This window comes from Prinia subflava, chromosome 2, assembly GCF_021018805.1.
Source record: "Prinia subflava isolate CZ2003 ecotype Zambia chromosome 2, Cam_Psub_1.2, whole genome shotgun sequence".
In the NCBI taxonomy this organism is placed as follows: Eukaryota; Metazoa; Chordata; class Aves; order Passeriformes; family Cisticolidae; genus Prinia; species Prinia subflava.
The window spans coordinates 692,060-709,854 of NC_086248.1; the positions used below are offsets into that span (position 1 = coordinate 692,060).

At 58.1% G+C, this 17,795-nt stretch overlaps 1 protein-coding gene and 1 long non-coding RNA gene across 4 annotated transcripts in view; one reads left to right on the forward strand and one right to left on the reverse strand.

Annotated features, from left to right (window-relative positions):
- Positions 1-984: 984 nt before the first annotated feature.
- On the reverse strand, positions 985-13,335 carry LOC134564018 (uncharacterized). Of its 3 annotated transcripts, none has more exons than XR_010083453.1 (3): positions 12,674-13,335; positions 9,783-9,913; positions 985-4,134 (listed from the first exon to the last, which is right to left on the reverse strand). It is a non-coding gene; the product is annotated as an uncharacterized LOC134564018 (long non-coding RNA). The 3 variants fall into 3 exon arrangements; XR_010083452.1 differs by lacking the exon at positions 12,674-13,335 and adding an exon at positions 11,614-11,676; XR_010083454.1 differs by lacking the exon at positions 12,674-13,335 and adding an exon at positions 10,625-11,559.
- RAB10 (RAB10, member RAS oncogene family) overlaps positions 11,718-17,795 on the forward strand; it is a 44,697-nt gene continuing 38,619 nt past the window's right edge. The window contains exon 1 of the mRNA XM_063422585.1: positions 11,718-12,199. Within this exon, the coding sequence (XP_063278655.1) occupies positions 12,073-12,199 (127 nt within the window). The 5' untranslated portion in view covers positions 11,718-12,072. The remainder of the gene's footprint in view (positions 12,200-17,795) is intronic.

Here is a 17,795-nt window from a genome sequence, read left to right on the forward strand (position 1 = left end):
GGTGTGGGATGTGGGTTGTGTGCATATGGAGAGTACTTTTGTGGAATGCAGGGTGTGGGGTGCAGGATGCAGGAGTGGGGTGTGGGAAGCAGGGTGCAGGGTCCACGATGGGGGATCAGGGATGTGGGATTGGGATGCAGGACAGAGGCAGGAGAGGCAGGGGATGCCCAGTCCCAGCACTCTGACAGGGACAAAGCTCTTTCCTTGGACCTGGCAGCCAGCACAGGGATAATGCCCCATGCCGTGCCATGCTATGCCATGCCATGCCATGCCATGCCATGCCATGCCATGCCATGCCATGCCATGCCATGCCATGCCATGCCATGCCATGCCATGCCATGCCATGCCATGCCATGCCATGCCATGCCATGCCATGCCATGCCTGTGGGGCCGGGGCAGGGTCGCCCTGTGGTGTTTGGGGGGTCCCTGGGCTGTCCCAGGCTCTGTGTCCCCTTGCAGCCAGGCATGGCTGGTGCATCCCTGCACAGCCCAGTGGGAATAATCCCGGCGCCTTACGGGGCTGCGGGGGGAGATTAAACATTCTTGTGGTTAATCAAGTCTGAGCAGCCACCCGTTCCTTCCCTGGAACCAGAGATTATCCCATAATCAATTAATTAGGGTATTTGCTGCCATACACAGGCCTGCCTGGCACTATCCCAGTCCTCTGGCTCCAGGAGGAGCTTCCAGGAGGGGACAGTCCCCTGCCAAAGGCACAGCCCCAGCCATGGAGGGGGACCAGGGGACAAAGGAGTGAGGGAGGAAAGCGGGAGGGAGATGCAGCAGGGATGGAGGGGAGATGGAGGAACAATGGAGGGGGCAAGAGAGGATGGAGAAGAAGATGGGGAGGATGGAGGGGGATGGAGAGGGATGGAGGGGGATAGAGAGGGATGGAGGGGGATGGAGAGGGATGGAGGGGGATGGAGGGGGATGGAGGGGGATGGAGGGGGATGGAGGGGGATGGAGGGGGATGGAGGGAGATGGAAGCTTCAGGGGAGGTAGGGTGGGAGGGGGGATGCAGCAGTGATGGAAGGGGGGTGGAGGGAGGATGACAGGGATGATGCAGGGGGATGGATGGATGGAGGTGATGGGGAGGGTGACAAATGGAGGGGACAGTACAGGAGGATGGAGGAGGGATGGAGGGACAGAGGAGGGATGGAGGATGTTATGGGGAGGCAGGAAGGGAGTGATGGGAAGATGGAGGAGGTAGAGAACTGGAAGGGGGGACAATAGGGGCTGTGGAGGGGGTCACTGCTGGGCCACCTTTCCTTTCCTGCCCTTTCCCAGGGGAGGATCCATCCCAGGATGCTGCAGTTGGGCCCTGTCAGGGCCACAGCCATTGGGAGGGGACAGCCCCCATGGCACAGCACAGACTGATGGTCCTGTCCCCACTGCAGTCTCCACATCCTGGCTCCCCACCAAGGCCCTGTGCCATGGGGAGGGACACAGGTGCTGCGTGGCTCTGCCTGTGGCACTGTCCCTGTGTCCCCAAGGATGAGTTCAGGGGCACCATAGCCCTGCTCCCCTGGCAGCCCCTGGCTGTGGTGGCCCAGCCCCAAATCCCCCACAGGACCAGGCTGTGGGGACAGGCAGGTGGGTGACACACAGGAACAGGAGGATGTTTAGGCAGGGCATGAGACACAGCAAAGAGACAGAGGGGACATGTCAGGAGCAGGGACATGTGGGGACAGTGTGATGGGTAAGGACAGCGTGACATGTCAGCTGGGGTGACCTGTAGGGACAGCGTGACATGTCAGCTGGGGTAACCTGTAGGGACACGGTGACATAGGGAGGATGAGGTGACATGTACGGACAGGATGACACGTAGGGACACAGTGCCAGGTGGGGCAGGGTGCCAGGTAGGACAGGGTGACACATGAGGACAGTCCCTTGCCCACAGGTGTCAGCACAGGACCAGAGTGTGCTGGTGGTGGCCAGCGGCTTCTGGCCTCGGGGCTGACCCTCAGGACTGTTCCTGAGACAGTGGGGCTGAGGGGACAGTGCACCCTCATTGTGACCATCCTGGGCCAGCTCTGGGATGCCTGGGCAGGAAGACTATAGGGGAACCACCCCACAGAAGCCCCCAGAGCAGCCAGGGCAGAGTCCAGAGCCTCCTGTGTGTATGGGAGGGGTATGGTGTGTGCATGGTGCCTACAGGGATATGGTGTCTATGGGGTGATACAGTGTCTATGGGGTGATATGGTGTCTATGGGGTGATGTGGTGTCTATGGGGTGATACAGTGTCTATGGGGACACGGTGTCTATGGGGTGATATGGCATCTATGGGGTGATGTGGTGTCTGTGGGGTGATATGGTGTGTATGGGGTGATATGGTGTCTATGGGGTGATATGGTGTCTATGGGGTGATATGGTGTGTATGGGGACACGGTGTCTAAGAGGACATGGTGTCTATGGGGACATGGTATCTATGGGGACACGGTGTCTATAGGGTGATACGATGTCCATGGGGTGATACAGTGTCTATGGGGTGATATGGTGTCTATGGGGTGATGTGGTGTCTATGGGGTGATATGGTGTGTATGGGGACACGGTGTCTAAGAGGACATGGTGTCTATGGGGACATGGTATCTATGGGGACACGGTGTCTATGGGGTGATGTGGTGTCTATGGGGTGATACGGTGTCTATGGGGACACGGTGTCTATGGGGTGATATGGCATCTATGGGGTGATGTGGTGTCTGTGGGGACACGGTGTGCATGGAGGGTCCTGGTGGCACGGCTGGTGACATCCCAGTGCAGCTGTTGGCACGGGATGGCACACGGGAACTGAGCACATGCAGGGATTGCTGGATCCTGAGCCAGGGGTGACACCGAGCTGGCTGGGGCAGGGGACATGGTCTAGGTGCCGTACAGGGTGGGATGACATTTGGGGTCTGCATCTGTCCCAAAGTGCCCCAGCAGAGCTGGGGGATCCCGGATCCTGTGACCTTGGTTTTCCTGTTCCTCCCCACCACGGGTTCCCACATCCTGCAGCCACCCTGGGACACCCCAGCCATCCCTTGGGCATTGTGGCAGCTGCCAGGACAACACAGATACCCCTGAGAGTATCCAGCCCCTGGAAATGTGGTTGCCTTTGGGTACTGCAGCCATCCCTGGGACACTACAGCCAACACCGGGACACCATGGCCACTTTTGAGACACTGCAGCCAGACCTGGGCCACCAAGGGCATCCCTGGACAGCACAGTCACCTGTGGGACACTGCAGCCATCCCTGCGTACTGTGGCCACCCCAAATCTCAGCTCTTATGGGTGACTGGGGGGAGCTGGGGGGCTGTGGCCCCATGTACCCCACAGTCACTGAGACACCCTTGGCTGGCAGTGAGGGTGGCATGAGACCTTGGGACCTCCTTCCCACAATCTACCCTGGACTCTCGGCATTCCCTGGCTGCCTGGGCTGGGCAGCAACATCAGCCAGAGCCAGGCAGTGCTGGGGTGATGCTCTCCCACCCAGGGGACCCTCTCCCATCTCCTTCAGCACCACCATCCCCGCGGCATTCCAGGGGAAAGGCCAATAAAGGGGACACAGGTCCTGGGTGTCCCTGTCCCCACATGCCCCGGAGCAGCAGCTCCCCCTGAGCCAGCCCTGTTCCCCTTGGGGAGGGGATGCTCAGCCCCCAGCTGCAGCTGATGTGGGACTGGGGACAGCTCCCCCCTCCCAGCCCCCTCTGAGATTGTCTCAGAGCTGCTCTCACTGCAGCCTCTGCTCAGGGCCGGTGCAGTCCCTCATTCCCAGGTCCTGCTGCCATTCCCAGCTCGCTGCCGTGGCCCAGCCCTGGAGCATTCTCACTTTGTCTAAACCAAGGTCGTAACAGGAGCACTCCATGGCTGCCAAAACCTTCTCACCTTCGCTGTCACCAGGAAATCGTCCTGGAGCTCACCAACATCCTCTGGTCAGAGTCCTGCCTGTGCTGCCAGGGTCACAGGAGGCAGCCCTGTCCCCAGGGAGGACCTCTTCCCTCTGTGGATGCTGCTGTGGGGACAGATGGAGGCACACACGTTGGGAACAGGGAGATCACGTTGGCAGTGTTGGGTTGACATTCCTCAGGCTTTTTCTTGCTGTTTGGCCAGCTGGTAGTGGTGTTGGCTGGAGCAGCCCTGGAGAAAAGCCTGTCCTCCCTGGTGGGAAAAGGACACATTGTGATGTTCCCACATTGTGGTGGATCTTCTCGTTTTCCCCCACCAATGCCCCTTCACCCTCTCACTCTCTTGGCTTCTACAGGGGGGAAGGGATGCTGAGGGTCCAGCAGGCCTTTGGCTGCTTTCCCTCAAAACCAGCTTGCCAGCATTCCCAGAGATCCAGAGGGTTTCTTTCCCATTCCCTGCTCTGTGGCAGTTCTGCGGTTCAGCTCAGCTGTTTGTGGCTCTCCTCATCCTCCCTGTGCTCCTGGCTCCCCTCCTGCTGTCCCCATCTCCATGTGCCAGATTGCTGGTGGGGAGCTTGGGAAGCAGCAGGGCCTCAGGCTCCAGCCCCCATTTTGGGCTGAGATCAGAGGTTTTGTGGTTTTTCAGGCTGTGAACTGAGCAGGGACTGCCCAGGAGGGCTGGGAAAGGGGAGCTCCCACAGCCACACGGGAAGGCAGGAAGGGAATGACTCCAGCGCAGGATTCACCCCACATCCAAAGTGGGGGAGCTGGAGAGGCCAGCACAGCTCACACTAAGCCTGGATTTAGGATGGATCAGTTTGCCAGCAGCTGACTCCTCTATAATTAGATGGCAGCAGTGGAACGGGAGCCAGCTCGGGGCACAGAGCTCCCACATCTCCCCATCCACAGGCACGGCACTCCACATGACCCCGGATGTGTAAACAGCCACAGGAGGGATGGGCTGTGTCTCCTCACCACGGGGACAGGAGGAATGAAAGCTCCTGCAGCCCTCAGGCTGCGCCCGAGGGGAAGATGCGGCCCCAGCGGAAGAATCCCGCTGGGATGCGGGCTGCACGGCTTAGCAGCATCTTGTCACCCCTCACCAGCCACACTCCGGGGGCTGCAAGGAGCTGCAGCCCTGCCTGGCTTCAGCCCCTGTGGGCTGGGAGCCCTCAGGTGCCCTGTGGCTCCCGAGCCCTGCTCCTGTGTGCCCCGGGGAGCTCCCACAGCTCCGGGCTGTGCCCCACCATCCCTCTGCCCACCTCTGCCATCATCTCCCACGGGAGCTGGGAGAGGGGGAAAAGGGACGGCTGGCAGTTGTGTGGGAGGCTCCAGGCTTTTATCTTGGACCGTGGTTCCCAACAGATGTGGAGTGAGCAACGTCTGTAAGGCAGCAGCTCAGCATCGCTGCGCCGAGATTAAAGGATTTGATCATCTGCTGGCAAGGTGTAATTGAAAAAGGCAGAGCTCTGTCTTTGCAGCACTCAGCTGATGCACCAGGGCATTCCCACACTCCCCAGATCCCTCCAAACCTTCCGGCAAGCACAGGAAATCCCAGAGTGTGGGGGGCAGGCCCTATTCTCCATGGATTCATCTTCCCCCCTAGGTAACTATTGATTTATCAGTAACAAGCTGCCTTTCCACTCCGTACCTCGAGCTGTTCAGAAAGAACGAGGAGCTGAAAGTGGCACTGCCTGCGTGCCAGGTACGTGTGGAAGTGGCACGTGGGGACAGGGGTTAGTGGTGGGAGCTGCTGGATGTGATGGTCCCAAGGGCTTTTCCCACATCGGTGATTCCATGATCCCGTGACTCCAGGTACGTGGGGAGTCTCTGGGTACTGAGGGGAGCAGAGCTGCCCTTGCTGGAGGTCAAAGCCTCCTTCAGCAGGATCCATCCATCACCATCCCTGCTTCACTCCCTGATTCCCAATCCCAGGAAACAAGGCTGTGACCAGCTCTGCAAAGCACTGACAGCAATTCTGGGCTTCTTCCCCCACCAGGACCCCGCACAAGCAAGCGGTGCCCTGGCCACAGGGGCTTTTGGCTGCAGACACAGGGGCTGAGGCTCTGGAGGGGAAAGGCTCTCCTGGAGGTCCTCAGGCATTCCAGCTGGGAAGGAGCCCCTGTGAGTGCACGGCTGAGGTGCCCTGGGCAGGGAGCTCCTGGATGCATCCAGGCAGGCTGGCAGAGCTCAGCTGAGTGCCCTGTGCGGGCTGGCAGAGCCCAGCTGAGTGCCCTGTGCGGGCTGGCAGAGCCCAGCTGAGTGCCCTGTGTGAGCTGGCAGAGCCCAGCTGAGTGCCCTGTGCGGGCTGGCAGAGCCCAGCTGAGTGCCCTGTGCGGGCTGGCAGAGCTCAGCTGAGTGCCCTGTGCTGGCACTGCCACACCCGAGGCCAAGCCGAGGTGACTGTGCAGAAATCAGAGACGTGCCTGGCCCACAGAGCTGCTGCCACAGGCTCCGTGTGCCCTTTGTGTCCTCCCTGTCACCTGGAAGTGCTGACTGAGTCCCTCTTCTCCCAGAGGGAACAGAAACCAGGGGATGTCCCAGTTTCAGGAACACGGAGCTCCTTTCTTGTTCCCCTCACGTGCTCTCTGTCCGCCTGCCTGGGAGAGGGGCTAGGGAAGGAGGTGAAACCCAAAGTGGTGAGAGCCTGACAGCAGTGCCAGGAGCTGCTCCACTGTGTCCTGCCACTGCCCAAACAGCAGGAGCCACTTGGTGTGGCTGTGTGGGTCAGCTGGGGCAGGCAGGGCGGCTGCAGGCCTGGGGAGACCCAGATCATTTTTGCAAAAGAGAAAATCTACGTGGGGGACCCTTCTTGCTGCGCTGTTGTTTCCTGAGGAATTCAACATTCTGACAAAGGTTATTTCTTACATTGGGCTTTCCTGGGGCATCTTAAAAAATTCAGCAGAGCTGGGAAGGGGCTGAGCCTGGAGAAAAGGAGGCTCAGGGGGGACCTTGTGGCTCTGCACAGCTCCTGACAGGAGGGGACAGCCAGGGGGGGTCGGGCTGTGCTCCCAGGGAACAGGGCCAGGACAAGGGGAAATGGCCTCAGGCTGGGCCAGGGCAGGCTCAAGTTGGACAGCAGCAGGAATTTCCCCATGGAAAGGGGGCTCAGGCCTTGGCAGGGGCTGCCCAGGGAGGTGGAGGTGTCCAGAGAAGGCTGGGATGTGGCACTGAGTGCTCTGGGCTGGTGACAAGGTGGGCACAGGTTTGCCTCATTGATCCTGGAGGTCTTTTCCAGCCTCAGGGATTCTGAGATTTTGTGTATTTATTTGAGTTCTCCTGCCCTGATGATGACATTAAAAGCGTTTGGAGTTCAGAGCTCCTGCTCTGGGGTCCAGGCTGGCCGGGGTGCTGTGGACACCCCTGCTAAGAGGACAACGTTGCACGGCAGCAGGTGGAGCAAATTCAACCTTTTCTGTTCCTTCTCAGACTATGCCCTGAGCATCTGGGGCTGTTTAGCAGCTCCCTTGGGGGTCTCATCCTTCCACAAGTTTGGGTTGCAAACACTCCTGAAGCAGGGGGAGCAACCAGGAATGGTGGTCCCAGAACCTCCTCAGAGGGGCTGGCCTGCGCCCATGGCCTGCCCTGGCTGGGGGAGGAGCTGGAGAACACAGAGCAGCTTGTTCCCTTGGCTCCTGGGTGACAAAGGCTTTGCTCTGGGAGGCTGTGAGTAACCAGCAAGCCCAGTGTGTCACTGCTCTGCTCGGCCAGCCTCCCCAAGCCCAGCTCCTGTTGCACCATTGGCTGGTGATTCAGAGCTCTGCCCCACAGGGCTCCTCTGCAGCGTGGTGTTGCAATTCCTGCTGCTCAGCTGTCCCTGCAAAGCCCAGGAAGAGCCTGCCAGGTCCTGCTGGCTCTCCCTTCACACCTCATTCCTCCTAATTTGGTAATTTCTCCTCTGGGGATCAGGACAGAAGATCCTGAGAAAGATGTGGGGGGAGAGCTGTGGGAGCTGTTCCACCTCTGCTTCCAAATCTCCCGGTCCTGCAGCGATGGTCTCCTGACTGAGCCACCAAAGGTGTCTTTGTCCTTGCTCAGGCATCTCCTGAGGGACTGCTTCCCTCACAGGATGACATTTAACAATCTGACACAAGGGCCAGCCTTACACAATGGACAGAAAACACTTTATCTTGCTTGCAGAGGGATATGTGAGATTCTCAGGAGGAATTCCTTCCTGGAAAAGGTGGTCAGACATTGGGAGGGGCTGCCCAGGGAAGTTTGGAATCCCTATCCCTGGAGCTGTCCAAGGAAGCACTGGAGGTGGCACTCAGTGGTCTGGGATGGTGACAAGGTGGGCATTGGGCACAGATTGGATTGGGAGGTCTGGGAGGGCATTTCTAACCTCAGGGATTCTCTGTTGTTCCATTTCCTCTCCAGGATCCCAAAGATAACCTTCCCTGAAGTGTTGAAGTCCATGAGAAAGCTGCCTAGGATGAAAGGTTCCTGCATCCAGAGCTGACAAACTTCCCAGGAATTCCTGGAGCCACCGGGCCATGGTTCCACTGCCAGCACCACGGAGCTCTCCGTGGGCACTGGAGCTTTCCATCCACCCTTCTATCTGCTCAGTCACAGAGGAAGTGTTTGTGCAGTGCCCTCACACTGCTGGAGCAAAGTGCTAAAAATAACCCTGCCCTGTGAGGCCACAACTGCTGCGTGTGCTGTGTCAGCACCAGCGCAGCGCCGGGGCTCAGGCCGGCCCCAGTGCCTGCACAGCCGGCAAGGCTGGGGAACCACGGCCCAAACACACCCGGCAAGGCTGGGAACCACGGCCCCAAAAACACCCGGCAAGGCTGGGAACCACAGCCCCAAACACACCCAGCAGGGCTGGGAACCACAGCCCCAAACACACCCGGCAAGGCTGGGGAATCACAGCCCCAAACACACCCGGCAAGGCTGGGGAATCACAGCCCCAAACACACCCGGCAAGGCTGGGGAACCACAGCCCCAAACACACCCGGCAAGGCTGGGGAAACACAGCCCCAAACACACCCGGCAAGGCTGGGGAAACACAGCCCCAAACACACCCGGCAAGGCTGGGGAACCACGGCCCCAAACACACCCGGCAAGGCTGGGGAATCACAGCCCCAAACACACCCGGCTCTGTGCCTTGGCATGGGCACGACCTGTGGGAAAGCTTTGCACAGAATCCCTGAGGCTGGAAAAGTCCTCCCAGCCCACGGAGTCCAAGCTGTGCCTGATCCCCACCTTGTCCCCAGCCCAGAGCACTCAGTGCCACCTCCAGGAATTCCCTGGACACCTCCAGGGATGGGCACTCCAAAGCTCCCTGGGCAGCCCCTGCCAAGGCCTGAGCCCCCTTTCCATGGGGAAATTCCTGCTGCTGTCCAACCTGAGCCTGCCCTGGCCCAGCCTGAGGCCATTTCCCCTTGTCCTGTCCCTGTTCCTGGGAGCAGAGCCCAACCCCCCCTGGCTGTCCCCTCCTGTCAGGAGTTGTGCAGAGCCACAAGGTCCCCCCTGAGCCTCCTTTTCTCCAGGCTCAGCCCCTTCCCAGCTCCCTCAGCCTCTCCTGGGGCTCCATTCCCTTCCCAGCTCTGTTCCCTGCCCTGGACACGCTCCAGCCCCTGCAGGGCTCTCCTGTCAGGAGGGGCCCAGAGCTGCCCCCAGCACTGGAGGTGCCCCAGCAGTGGCAGCACAGGGGATGGCACTGCCCTGGCCCTGCTGCCACCCCACAGCTGGCACAGCCCAGGGGCCAGTGGCCTCTTGCCCACCTGGGCACCCCTGGGCTCCTGTCCAGCTGCTGGCACCAGCACACCCAGTGGCTTTTCCAGCTTTCAGCCTTCCTTTGTTCCCACATGAGTTAACTCATCCTGCAAACAGTGGGAAATTCCTGACAGCATGATAATTATGACAGCAAATTGCAGTTGGCAGTGTGCTGGATCATACCATGGGACAGCTCGGGATTCAGCGTGAGAGAAGGGTTGGGTTGTGCAGAACCTGTGATGAGGCATCTCCAGCATTTCCAGTGCCTTCACCGGTGGTTCCACAGCCTGGTTCTTGCAAGAAGGTTTGCCTCCCTGTGTGGGAAGAGCAGGAGCTGTGAGGGAATTTCCCATGTCCAGGTTTCCACAGGCTCCATTGCAAACATGCCAGGTACAGGAGGTCCTTGGGCTCCTCGTGCTGGGTCAGTGCCTGAGCCATCTCCTCCAGCTCAGCCTGGGAATGCTGATGGATGAGAGGCTGGACATGCCCTGGCTGTGTGTGCTGGCAGCTGAAAACCCCCCAGTCCTGGGTTAAACCCCCAGCGTGGGCAGCAGGGAGGGGGGATTGTGCCCCTGTGCTCAGGTGAGACCCCACCTGCAGAGCTGCCCCAGCCCTGGGGACAACAGCACAAGGACCTGGAGCTGCTGCAGAGAGCCCAGAGGAGCCTGGAGCTGCTGCAGGGCTGGAGCCCCTCTGCTGTGGAGCCAGGCTGGGAGAGCTGGGGGTGCTCACCTGGAGAGGAGAAGGATCCAGGGAGAGCTCAGAGCCCCTGCAGGGCCTGAAGGGGCTCCAGGAGAGCTGCAGAGGGACTTGGGACAAGGGCTGGAGGGACAGGACACAGGGAATGGCTCCCACTGCCAGAGGGCAGGGATGGATGGGATTTTGGGAATCAGGAATTGTTCCCTGGCAGGGTGGGCAGGCCCTGGCACAGGGTGCCCAGAGCAGCTGTGGCTGCCCCTGGATCCCTGGCAGTGCCCAAGGCCAGGCTGGACGGAATTTGGAGCACCTTACGACAGTGTCGCTACCTGTGGCAGGGGGCGGCACTGGATGGGCTTTGATTTCCCACCCGAACCTTTCCACGATTCCGGCGCTCCCTGGTTTCCAGCGCCGCTCCGCCCCGAATCCCCTCAGCGCTCTCTGCCCCCTCACGCCTGCGCCGCCAGGGGGCGCCTCCTGCCCCGCCCGCGGCCGCGCTCTGCCCGCCCCGCGATGACGTCACCCCCATCCCTGAGGGAGGAGGCGAACGCAGCCAATGGGAGCGCGGAGAACGCCGTGAGGGGCGGGGCTTACGGCGGCGCAAGGGCGGGGCCGGCAGCCCCCGGGATCGCGCGGCCGCTGGTGACGTCATCACCCGGGGGTTCTGCGGAGGGATCGCACCTGAGCGGGGCAGAGCGGGAGCGTGCCCGAGGATTGGTTCCAAAAATGCCATACAACCCTGCCCTGTGGCAGTGGAAGCCATTCCCTGTGTCCTGTCCCTCCAGCCCTTGTCCCAGTCCCTCTGCAGCTCTCCTGGAGCCCCTTTAGGCCCTGCAGGGGCTCTGAGCTCTCCCTGGATCCTTCTCCTCTCCAGGTGAGCACCCCCAGCTCTCCCAGCCTGGCTCCACAGCAGAGGGGCTCCAGCCCTGCAGCAGCTCCAGGCTCCTCTGGGCTCTCTGCAGCAGCTCCGGGTCCTTGTGCTGTTGTCCCCAGGGCTGGGGTGGGTGGGTCTCACCTGAGCACAGGGACATAGGGGCAGAATCTCTCCTCCCTGCTGCCCATGCAGGGGGATCAGCCCAGCACACGAGGGGTTTCAGGGCTAGGGCATGTCCAGCCTTTCAGCCACCAACGCCCCAAGTCCTCCCCAGAGCTGTTCTCCCTCTGCTCATCCCCAGCCTGGATCGGTCCGAGGGTTTGTTCCGCCCCAAGCGCAGCCCCAGCACTCGGTCCCGTTAAACCCATCGACACTCCCGCTCCTGGAGCTCGTCCGTGTCCGCACAGCCCCGGGCCAGCGAACCCAAGCCCAAACCCCACGAACCGAACCAGCTCCGGGGCCGCGCGGTGACGTCACCCGCCCCGCCGCACCGCCCGGTGACGTCACAGCGGCGTGCGCGCGCGCCCCCGCCGGGCCTGCGCGGTGCGTGAGGCGGGGGAGGCGGCGCGCGCAGCCTCGGCAGCGCCTCTGAGGAGCCGCCGCGAGCCCCGGGGGAGAACCGGGAAGGGCCGGGAGGAACCGGGGCCCATCGAGCCGAGCGGAGCCGGGCGGGCCGCGGGGTTATGAGGGCGGGCGCCGCCGCCTCCCCGTGAGGAGCCGCGGGCGCGGGGAGCGCGCGAGGCCGCCCCGCCACAGGAAGCCATTTTGTGGGCCCCCTCCTCCTGCTCGCTCTCGTCCTCTTCCTCCTCCTCGTCCTCCGCCGTCGCCGCCGCCCTCGGGAGCGGCCGGGCCCGGTGAAGGAGGCGGCGAGGAGGGGCGGCGGCGGCCGCCGCGCCCTCCCCCATGGCGAAGAAAACCTACGACCTGCTCTTCAAGCTGCTGCTCATCGGGGACTCGGGGGTCGGCAAGACCTGCGTCCTCTTCCGCTTCTCCGACGATGCCTTCAACACCACCTTCATCTCCACCATTGGTCAGTGCTTTTCCGCCCAGCGGGGCTCCCGACCCCCCGGTTCCCACCGCCCTAACCCCCAGCTCCGTGCCTGTGTCACCCCTGGGGACCCCCAGTGTTCCCCCCAGCCCCGTTATTGTGTCACCCCCCAGGGATCTCCTGTATTATCATCCTGTGACATCCATCACGAATCCCCTGCGACCCCCAGGGACCCCCAGCCCCGTTTGTGTGTCACCCCTAGGGACGGCCTGTGTCACACCCGACCCCTCCTGTATCCCCCCCAGGGACACCCTGTGTCTCTCCAGGACCTTCCTGTGTCACCCCTCAGGTCCCCCTTCTGTCCCTCCTGTCCCCCCTGGCCCAGGAGGCGCAGAGCCGCCCCGGTGCCGCCCCACGCCGCCGCAGGGCAGGGTGGGCTCGGTGCCTCCCTCCGCGCTGGGTGACCCTGAGCGACCCTCGCTGTCCCCCCCGCCCTGTGCCAGCCGCGGAGCCCACCTGGCCCCTTCCATCAGCGTTAATCCCCGTCCCTGCGGGCAGCGGGGCGCTGGGATCCCCGTCCCGTGTTGGATGGGATCGCGTCGTGGGTGGGGTCTGTTTTCTCGCCCAACAAAGCTGTCCTTCCCCCCTTGGCCGGGCGCCTGGCAAAGCTGACTCCAGCCCTTCCTCGCAGAGCAGCTCCTGAGCAAGGTAGAGCTGCTCTGACATCATGAAAGAGGGATGTGTCTTTGCCTTTTCCGTGCAATCTGTGCCGTGGGACAGGCCTGGGACCCGATATCCTTCCATCCCAGGTGTATCACAGGGCTTCCTTTGCCTTCTCCTGAACATCTTGTTTTGCAGATGAAGAGTTCAGGTCAGTCACCTTCTTGGTGACTGGCTCTGGAAATTAAGAATAATTCCTGTCTCAGCTTTCTTACAGCACCCACTGATGTAACATGTGCTGATACCCACATCTGGATAAAAAAGAAAATGATTTTGAGGGGTTTGAACTGAATCTGACTTTTGTGTTTGCTATAAATCCCTTAAATCACTGGTCATGCAGCTGTTCACTGAGGGAACGTGGAGTGTCAGCGTAGATCTTAGTGCTGGGTGTAAGTTCACCCCTGTGCACTTCCTCATCTGTGTTGAAACATCACCCAAAAATTGCACTTCACACTATTAACATGTAAAAATACTCTCTTAAGCAAGGCTTGGGAAATTTAAAGTGAAAAAAAAAATCTTTGTGGCAACTAAGTGTCAAGAAAGTTATTGCTTAAAAATTCTTGGTGCCTCAGCTTGGCATTTTGCTGAATTTCTGGGGGTTAATGTTGTCCCTTCCCAGGGCATACCCTGGCTCTGGGAGGCCGGGTGGGTTTGCTGCTGTGGCCAGGGTGTATTTTGGCAGATCCTCGCTGGGATCACATGACATTCCTTGCCTTCAGAGTTTGTTGGGAAGGTTTATTTCAATTCCCAAAGTTAAAAATAGTCAACGTCATAGTTAAGAAGTCAGCGGGCACGCAGTGGCTCCTGCTCCAGACAACTCGTGCTTTTAATAATTAGTAGTTTAGTAATTAATATTAGTTGTTGGTCTAACTCTGCAGTTTTGGGGCCTTCAATAGGAGTATCACCAAGCTGAGTCAGAAGAGTGCATGTGCAGATTTTGGAAGTGTTTCCCACCAGTCAGACCAGTGGCTGCTTGTTTCTGGAGTGTCCAAACTGGAAGGCAGAGGTGTTTTATTCCTGAATTCTGAGCTGAACATCTGGTGCTGGTAGCTGTGTACACCCTTTGGTTACTGTTTGGTGTGTCAGGTTTGTGTCTTCACAGCGGAATTTGGCAGGTACAAATCGATTTTCTGTGGGGTGTTTAACTGCCCAAAGATGCCTTAAATGTGTGGTTTCCATAGTCCTTCCATAAAGTCCTTCCTGATGTGGAAACTGGGGGGAAGTGTCCTGTGCAGATAACCTCTGTTGAAAGGGAGATTTTCCATTAGCACCTTGGGAAAAACAGCCCATCCACGAGGGAAGAATTCAAATACCTGAGTTGTCCAGGTCCACTCAGTTCTCTCTGCGTTATTCCCTGGTGATGCAGCAATCTGGCTGAAAATGGGATTTCAAATTCCCTCTGGTGACAGCAGCTCTCACACTTCCCAGGCTGGCCCTGCAGCACTCCAGGAGCCTGGAAAAAAGCTTTTCCTGGTGATCCCTCTGTGGGAAATCCCAGCACAGCAGCCCTGCAGCTCTGGTTGGTTTTGCTGCTGGAAGAAGGGCAGAGTTTCGGGGAAAACCTCCGCTGGAGTATTTGACCTGTAGCAACAAGGAAGTGTGGTTTCCAAAGCCCTTGTGTACACAGTGGTGACGGGAGGTGACTGGAGCCTTGGCTGAGGCTCTCCTGTGTTTGAATAACCCCAGCAGCTCTGATCCCTGGCTCTGGCTTTGCTCAGAGCTCCACCAACAGCCTGGAATACACGTAACAGGTACTGGAGTGTTTGGTGGGGGCTGGAGGCAGGGATTGATCCATAGAATCCTGGAATGGTTTTGTGGAAAGGGACCTCAAATCCCACCCAGTGCCACCCCTGCCATGTCAGGGACACCTCCCACTGTCCCAGGCTGCTCCAGCCCCAGTGTCCAGCCTGGCCTTGGGCACTGCCAGGGATCCAGGGGCAGCCACAGCTGCTCTGGGCACCCTGTGCCAGGCCCTGCCCTTCCTCCTAGGGAACAATTTCTGCCCAGGATCCCATCCAGCCGTGCCCTGTGGCAGTGGGAGCCATTCCCTGTGTCCTGTCCCTCCAGCCCTTGTCCCCAGTCCCTCTGAGCTCTTCTGTAGGTTCCCCTCAAGCCCTGGAAGGCTCAGTCTTTAGTTTGTAAGGAAAAGAAGGATCTCAGGGAATGCTGAAGCTGGCCTCTGTCTAAGGAGGATGCGTGGGGAAAAGGTTTTAATTCTCTAAACCCAGAGCCCTGTTTGCACATTAAGGGAAGACACACTAACAGAGCATTAGTGACTTCACTTCACATCTCATCTTTGCACGTTAATTAATCCTGATCCACGATGGCTGCTGGGGTATAACTTACTGTCCCTGTAATTCCTCACACTCTCGCTTTGACTTTGAGTCACTCCAATCTAATATTTCCTGCTAAAGCAGCAGTTAAGCTTCTGGATGTGCCCAGGTGCCAGCGTGAGTGATTTCATTGCCCTGTCTCAGGCACTATAAATATTCCAGATGGCATTTCTGCAAGAAATCCCAGAGTCATCGTAGCCTCCCTGGAGGAGGCAGGGCCTCAGCCTCCAGCACTGCCCTGCTGTTTGCAGGTACAGAAAGGAACAGATCTTGGAAAGCTTAGTCCATCACAAGCCATTTTAAATTTAACTGTCCTTCAGTGATTTTCCAGTGCAGAAATAATTGTTATGGTATGTGGTGGCTTCTCAGTTGTGCTCTGGGGATGCTCCTGGCTGGGTCAGTGAGTGGCAGTGCTCCTTTTGCTCCTCCTCATTTTAGTGCTCTCCCTGCTGCCACTCCTGCTACCAGCAGACTGTCTTTATTTTGAGTGTTAAAAATATCAGCATAAGTAACTTCCAGCATATCCTTGAGATCTTAATTTGTAATATCTTTTTGTTGGCGTTCAGTGGGTCAGGTAGTTGATGGTTTGAAGTGAGTTTGAGTGGATAAAGGATGCATGAAAGCTCCTCAGGGTCCAGCCTTTGGCACCCAGGCAGGGAGGGAGGCTCTTCTGCCCAGGGTGGCTGCTGAAGGATTTGAGTGCCAGGACTGAGCCTGAGCATGTAATCGCTGTTGTCTGACTAAGTCCAATGCAAATGAAGATGAGTCACAAAAAATGTTTTCCCATGAAATCTCTTGTAACAGCTCAGGAGAACAAAGGGTGTGTGACTATTGGGAGATTCCCCCCAGTTCTCCTGATGGAGGTAAAACTTCCCTGGACCTTAATCCTTCCTGGAGGTGCTGCTGTATTTTGTATTCTTGAGCTTTACTCACCTGGCTGCAAGTCTACAAATCCAGAGATTAAAACCAGTGATTTTAGGGGTTTGTTTTATTTTGAACACAACCAAAGCTGTGCTAGGAGTGTGCAAAATGGTTATTTGAAATGTGGAAGTATAGAAAAATTACCTGGATGAATTATTATTTTTTAATTATTTCTTTTGCCTTTTTTAGAAGTGGGTTTGAGTTGGAACCACTTGCTTTGAAATTGCTTCATATTGGCACATTCAAGCAGTGAAGTTTTTAAAAATTAGTCCTCAAGAGTCCTCAAGTAATAATCCCAAGTTTGTTTGTGCATCCTGGGAGGATTTGTTCACTCAGGACTGTGATATATTAATGTTGGAAGAAAAGAAGGATCCCCAGGCAGAGAATGGGAAAAAACTTGGCGGATTTTGGGAAGCAAATGATGGTTTGAATGGTGAAGAGGCTGTTGCTGTGCAGGGGTCGCAGTGAAGTTTGGAAAACAAATAGTTTCAGGATTCAGACAGAAAAGGGGTTAGTACAACAGTTGGAAGTTCTGGTTTGTGGGTGTCCCATCCCTGGCAGTGTTCCAGACCAGGCTGGACAGGACTTGGAAGATCTCTCTGCCCATGGCAGGGGCTGAAATGGGATGAGCTTTAAGGGATAAGCTCTTCCAACCCAAAGCATTCCATGATTATATCCCTGTTTTGTGTCCAGCCTACAGGAGCAGCAGCAGCTGTGAGTTGTGTTCAGGCTGTGGGCTCAGTCTGCTTCTGGCTCCTGGCATGGATCAATTAGACCAGGAAAAATCCCAATAAACCCTGGCCCAGCAAAGCCCCCTGATCCCAACTCCTGCTCAGTCATTTCCGTGACCTGAACCCTTCAGGCAGAGAGGCCAAAGTCATTTCCACTGGAGGCAGCTGCGCCACAGAACTGCCTGCCAGGGGAACTTTGGAGGGGAAAAGGTGGGTGGGTTCAGAATGAAAGTAGAAAATGGAAGTGGATGTGTGGCTGGGTGTTGGATGCTGTGCTCTGGATGCAGGCTGGAGCTCGGGAATCCCTCGGCTCTTGGCTGCTGGAGGTTGCACAAGAATTGTTTGGCCTGGAGAGAAGTTGTCCTCTGCTCTGGCTGCTGGGACACCCAGGAGAAGGGGGACAGGCAAGCTGGGCTTGTGTGATACTGAAGCAGGAGGGTGGTTTGGTTTGGGTTTGTTTGGTAGGGTGTCTTGGGGGTTTTGTGTGTGAGTGTTTGGGGATTTTTTTTTCCATTTAGGGCAGTGCATAATGAGCAGCAGTTTGCACACGCCTCAAAGAGCTGATGAGAAACTGGGGATGGCTGTGGTGAAGAGCTGAGGAACTGAGCTGGCTGGAAACTCCTTTGTGTAACGTGGCTGTTTTTTCAGCTGAGCTGGATCAGTTCCCTGATGGGGCTCCTTGCTTACCCTCCAGATCTGTGCTGGTGCAGTGATAGGGCAGCAGGGGACATGGAAACAGCAGAGTAGGTGGTGCTTGTACTCAGAATTCCAGGATCATTGAGGCTGGAAAAGCCTTCCCAGCCCATCCAAGTCCAACCTGTGCCCAGTCCCACCTTGTCCCCAGCCCAGAGCACTCAGTGCCACCTCCAGGAATTCCCTGGACACCTCCAGGGATGGGCACTGCAAAGCTCCCTGGGCAGCCCCTGCCAAGGC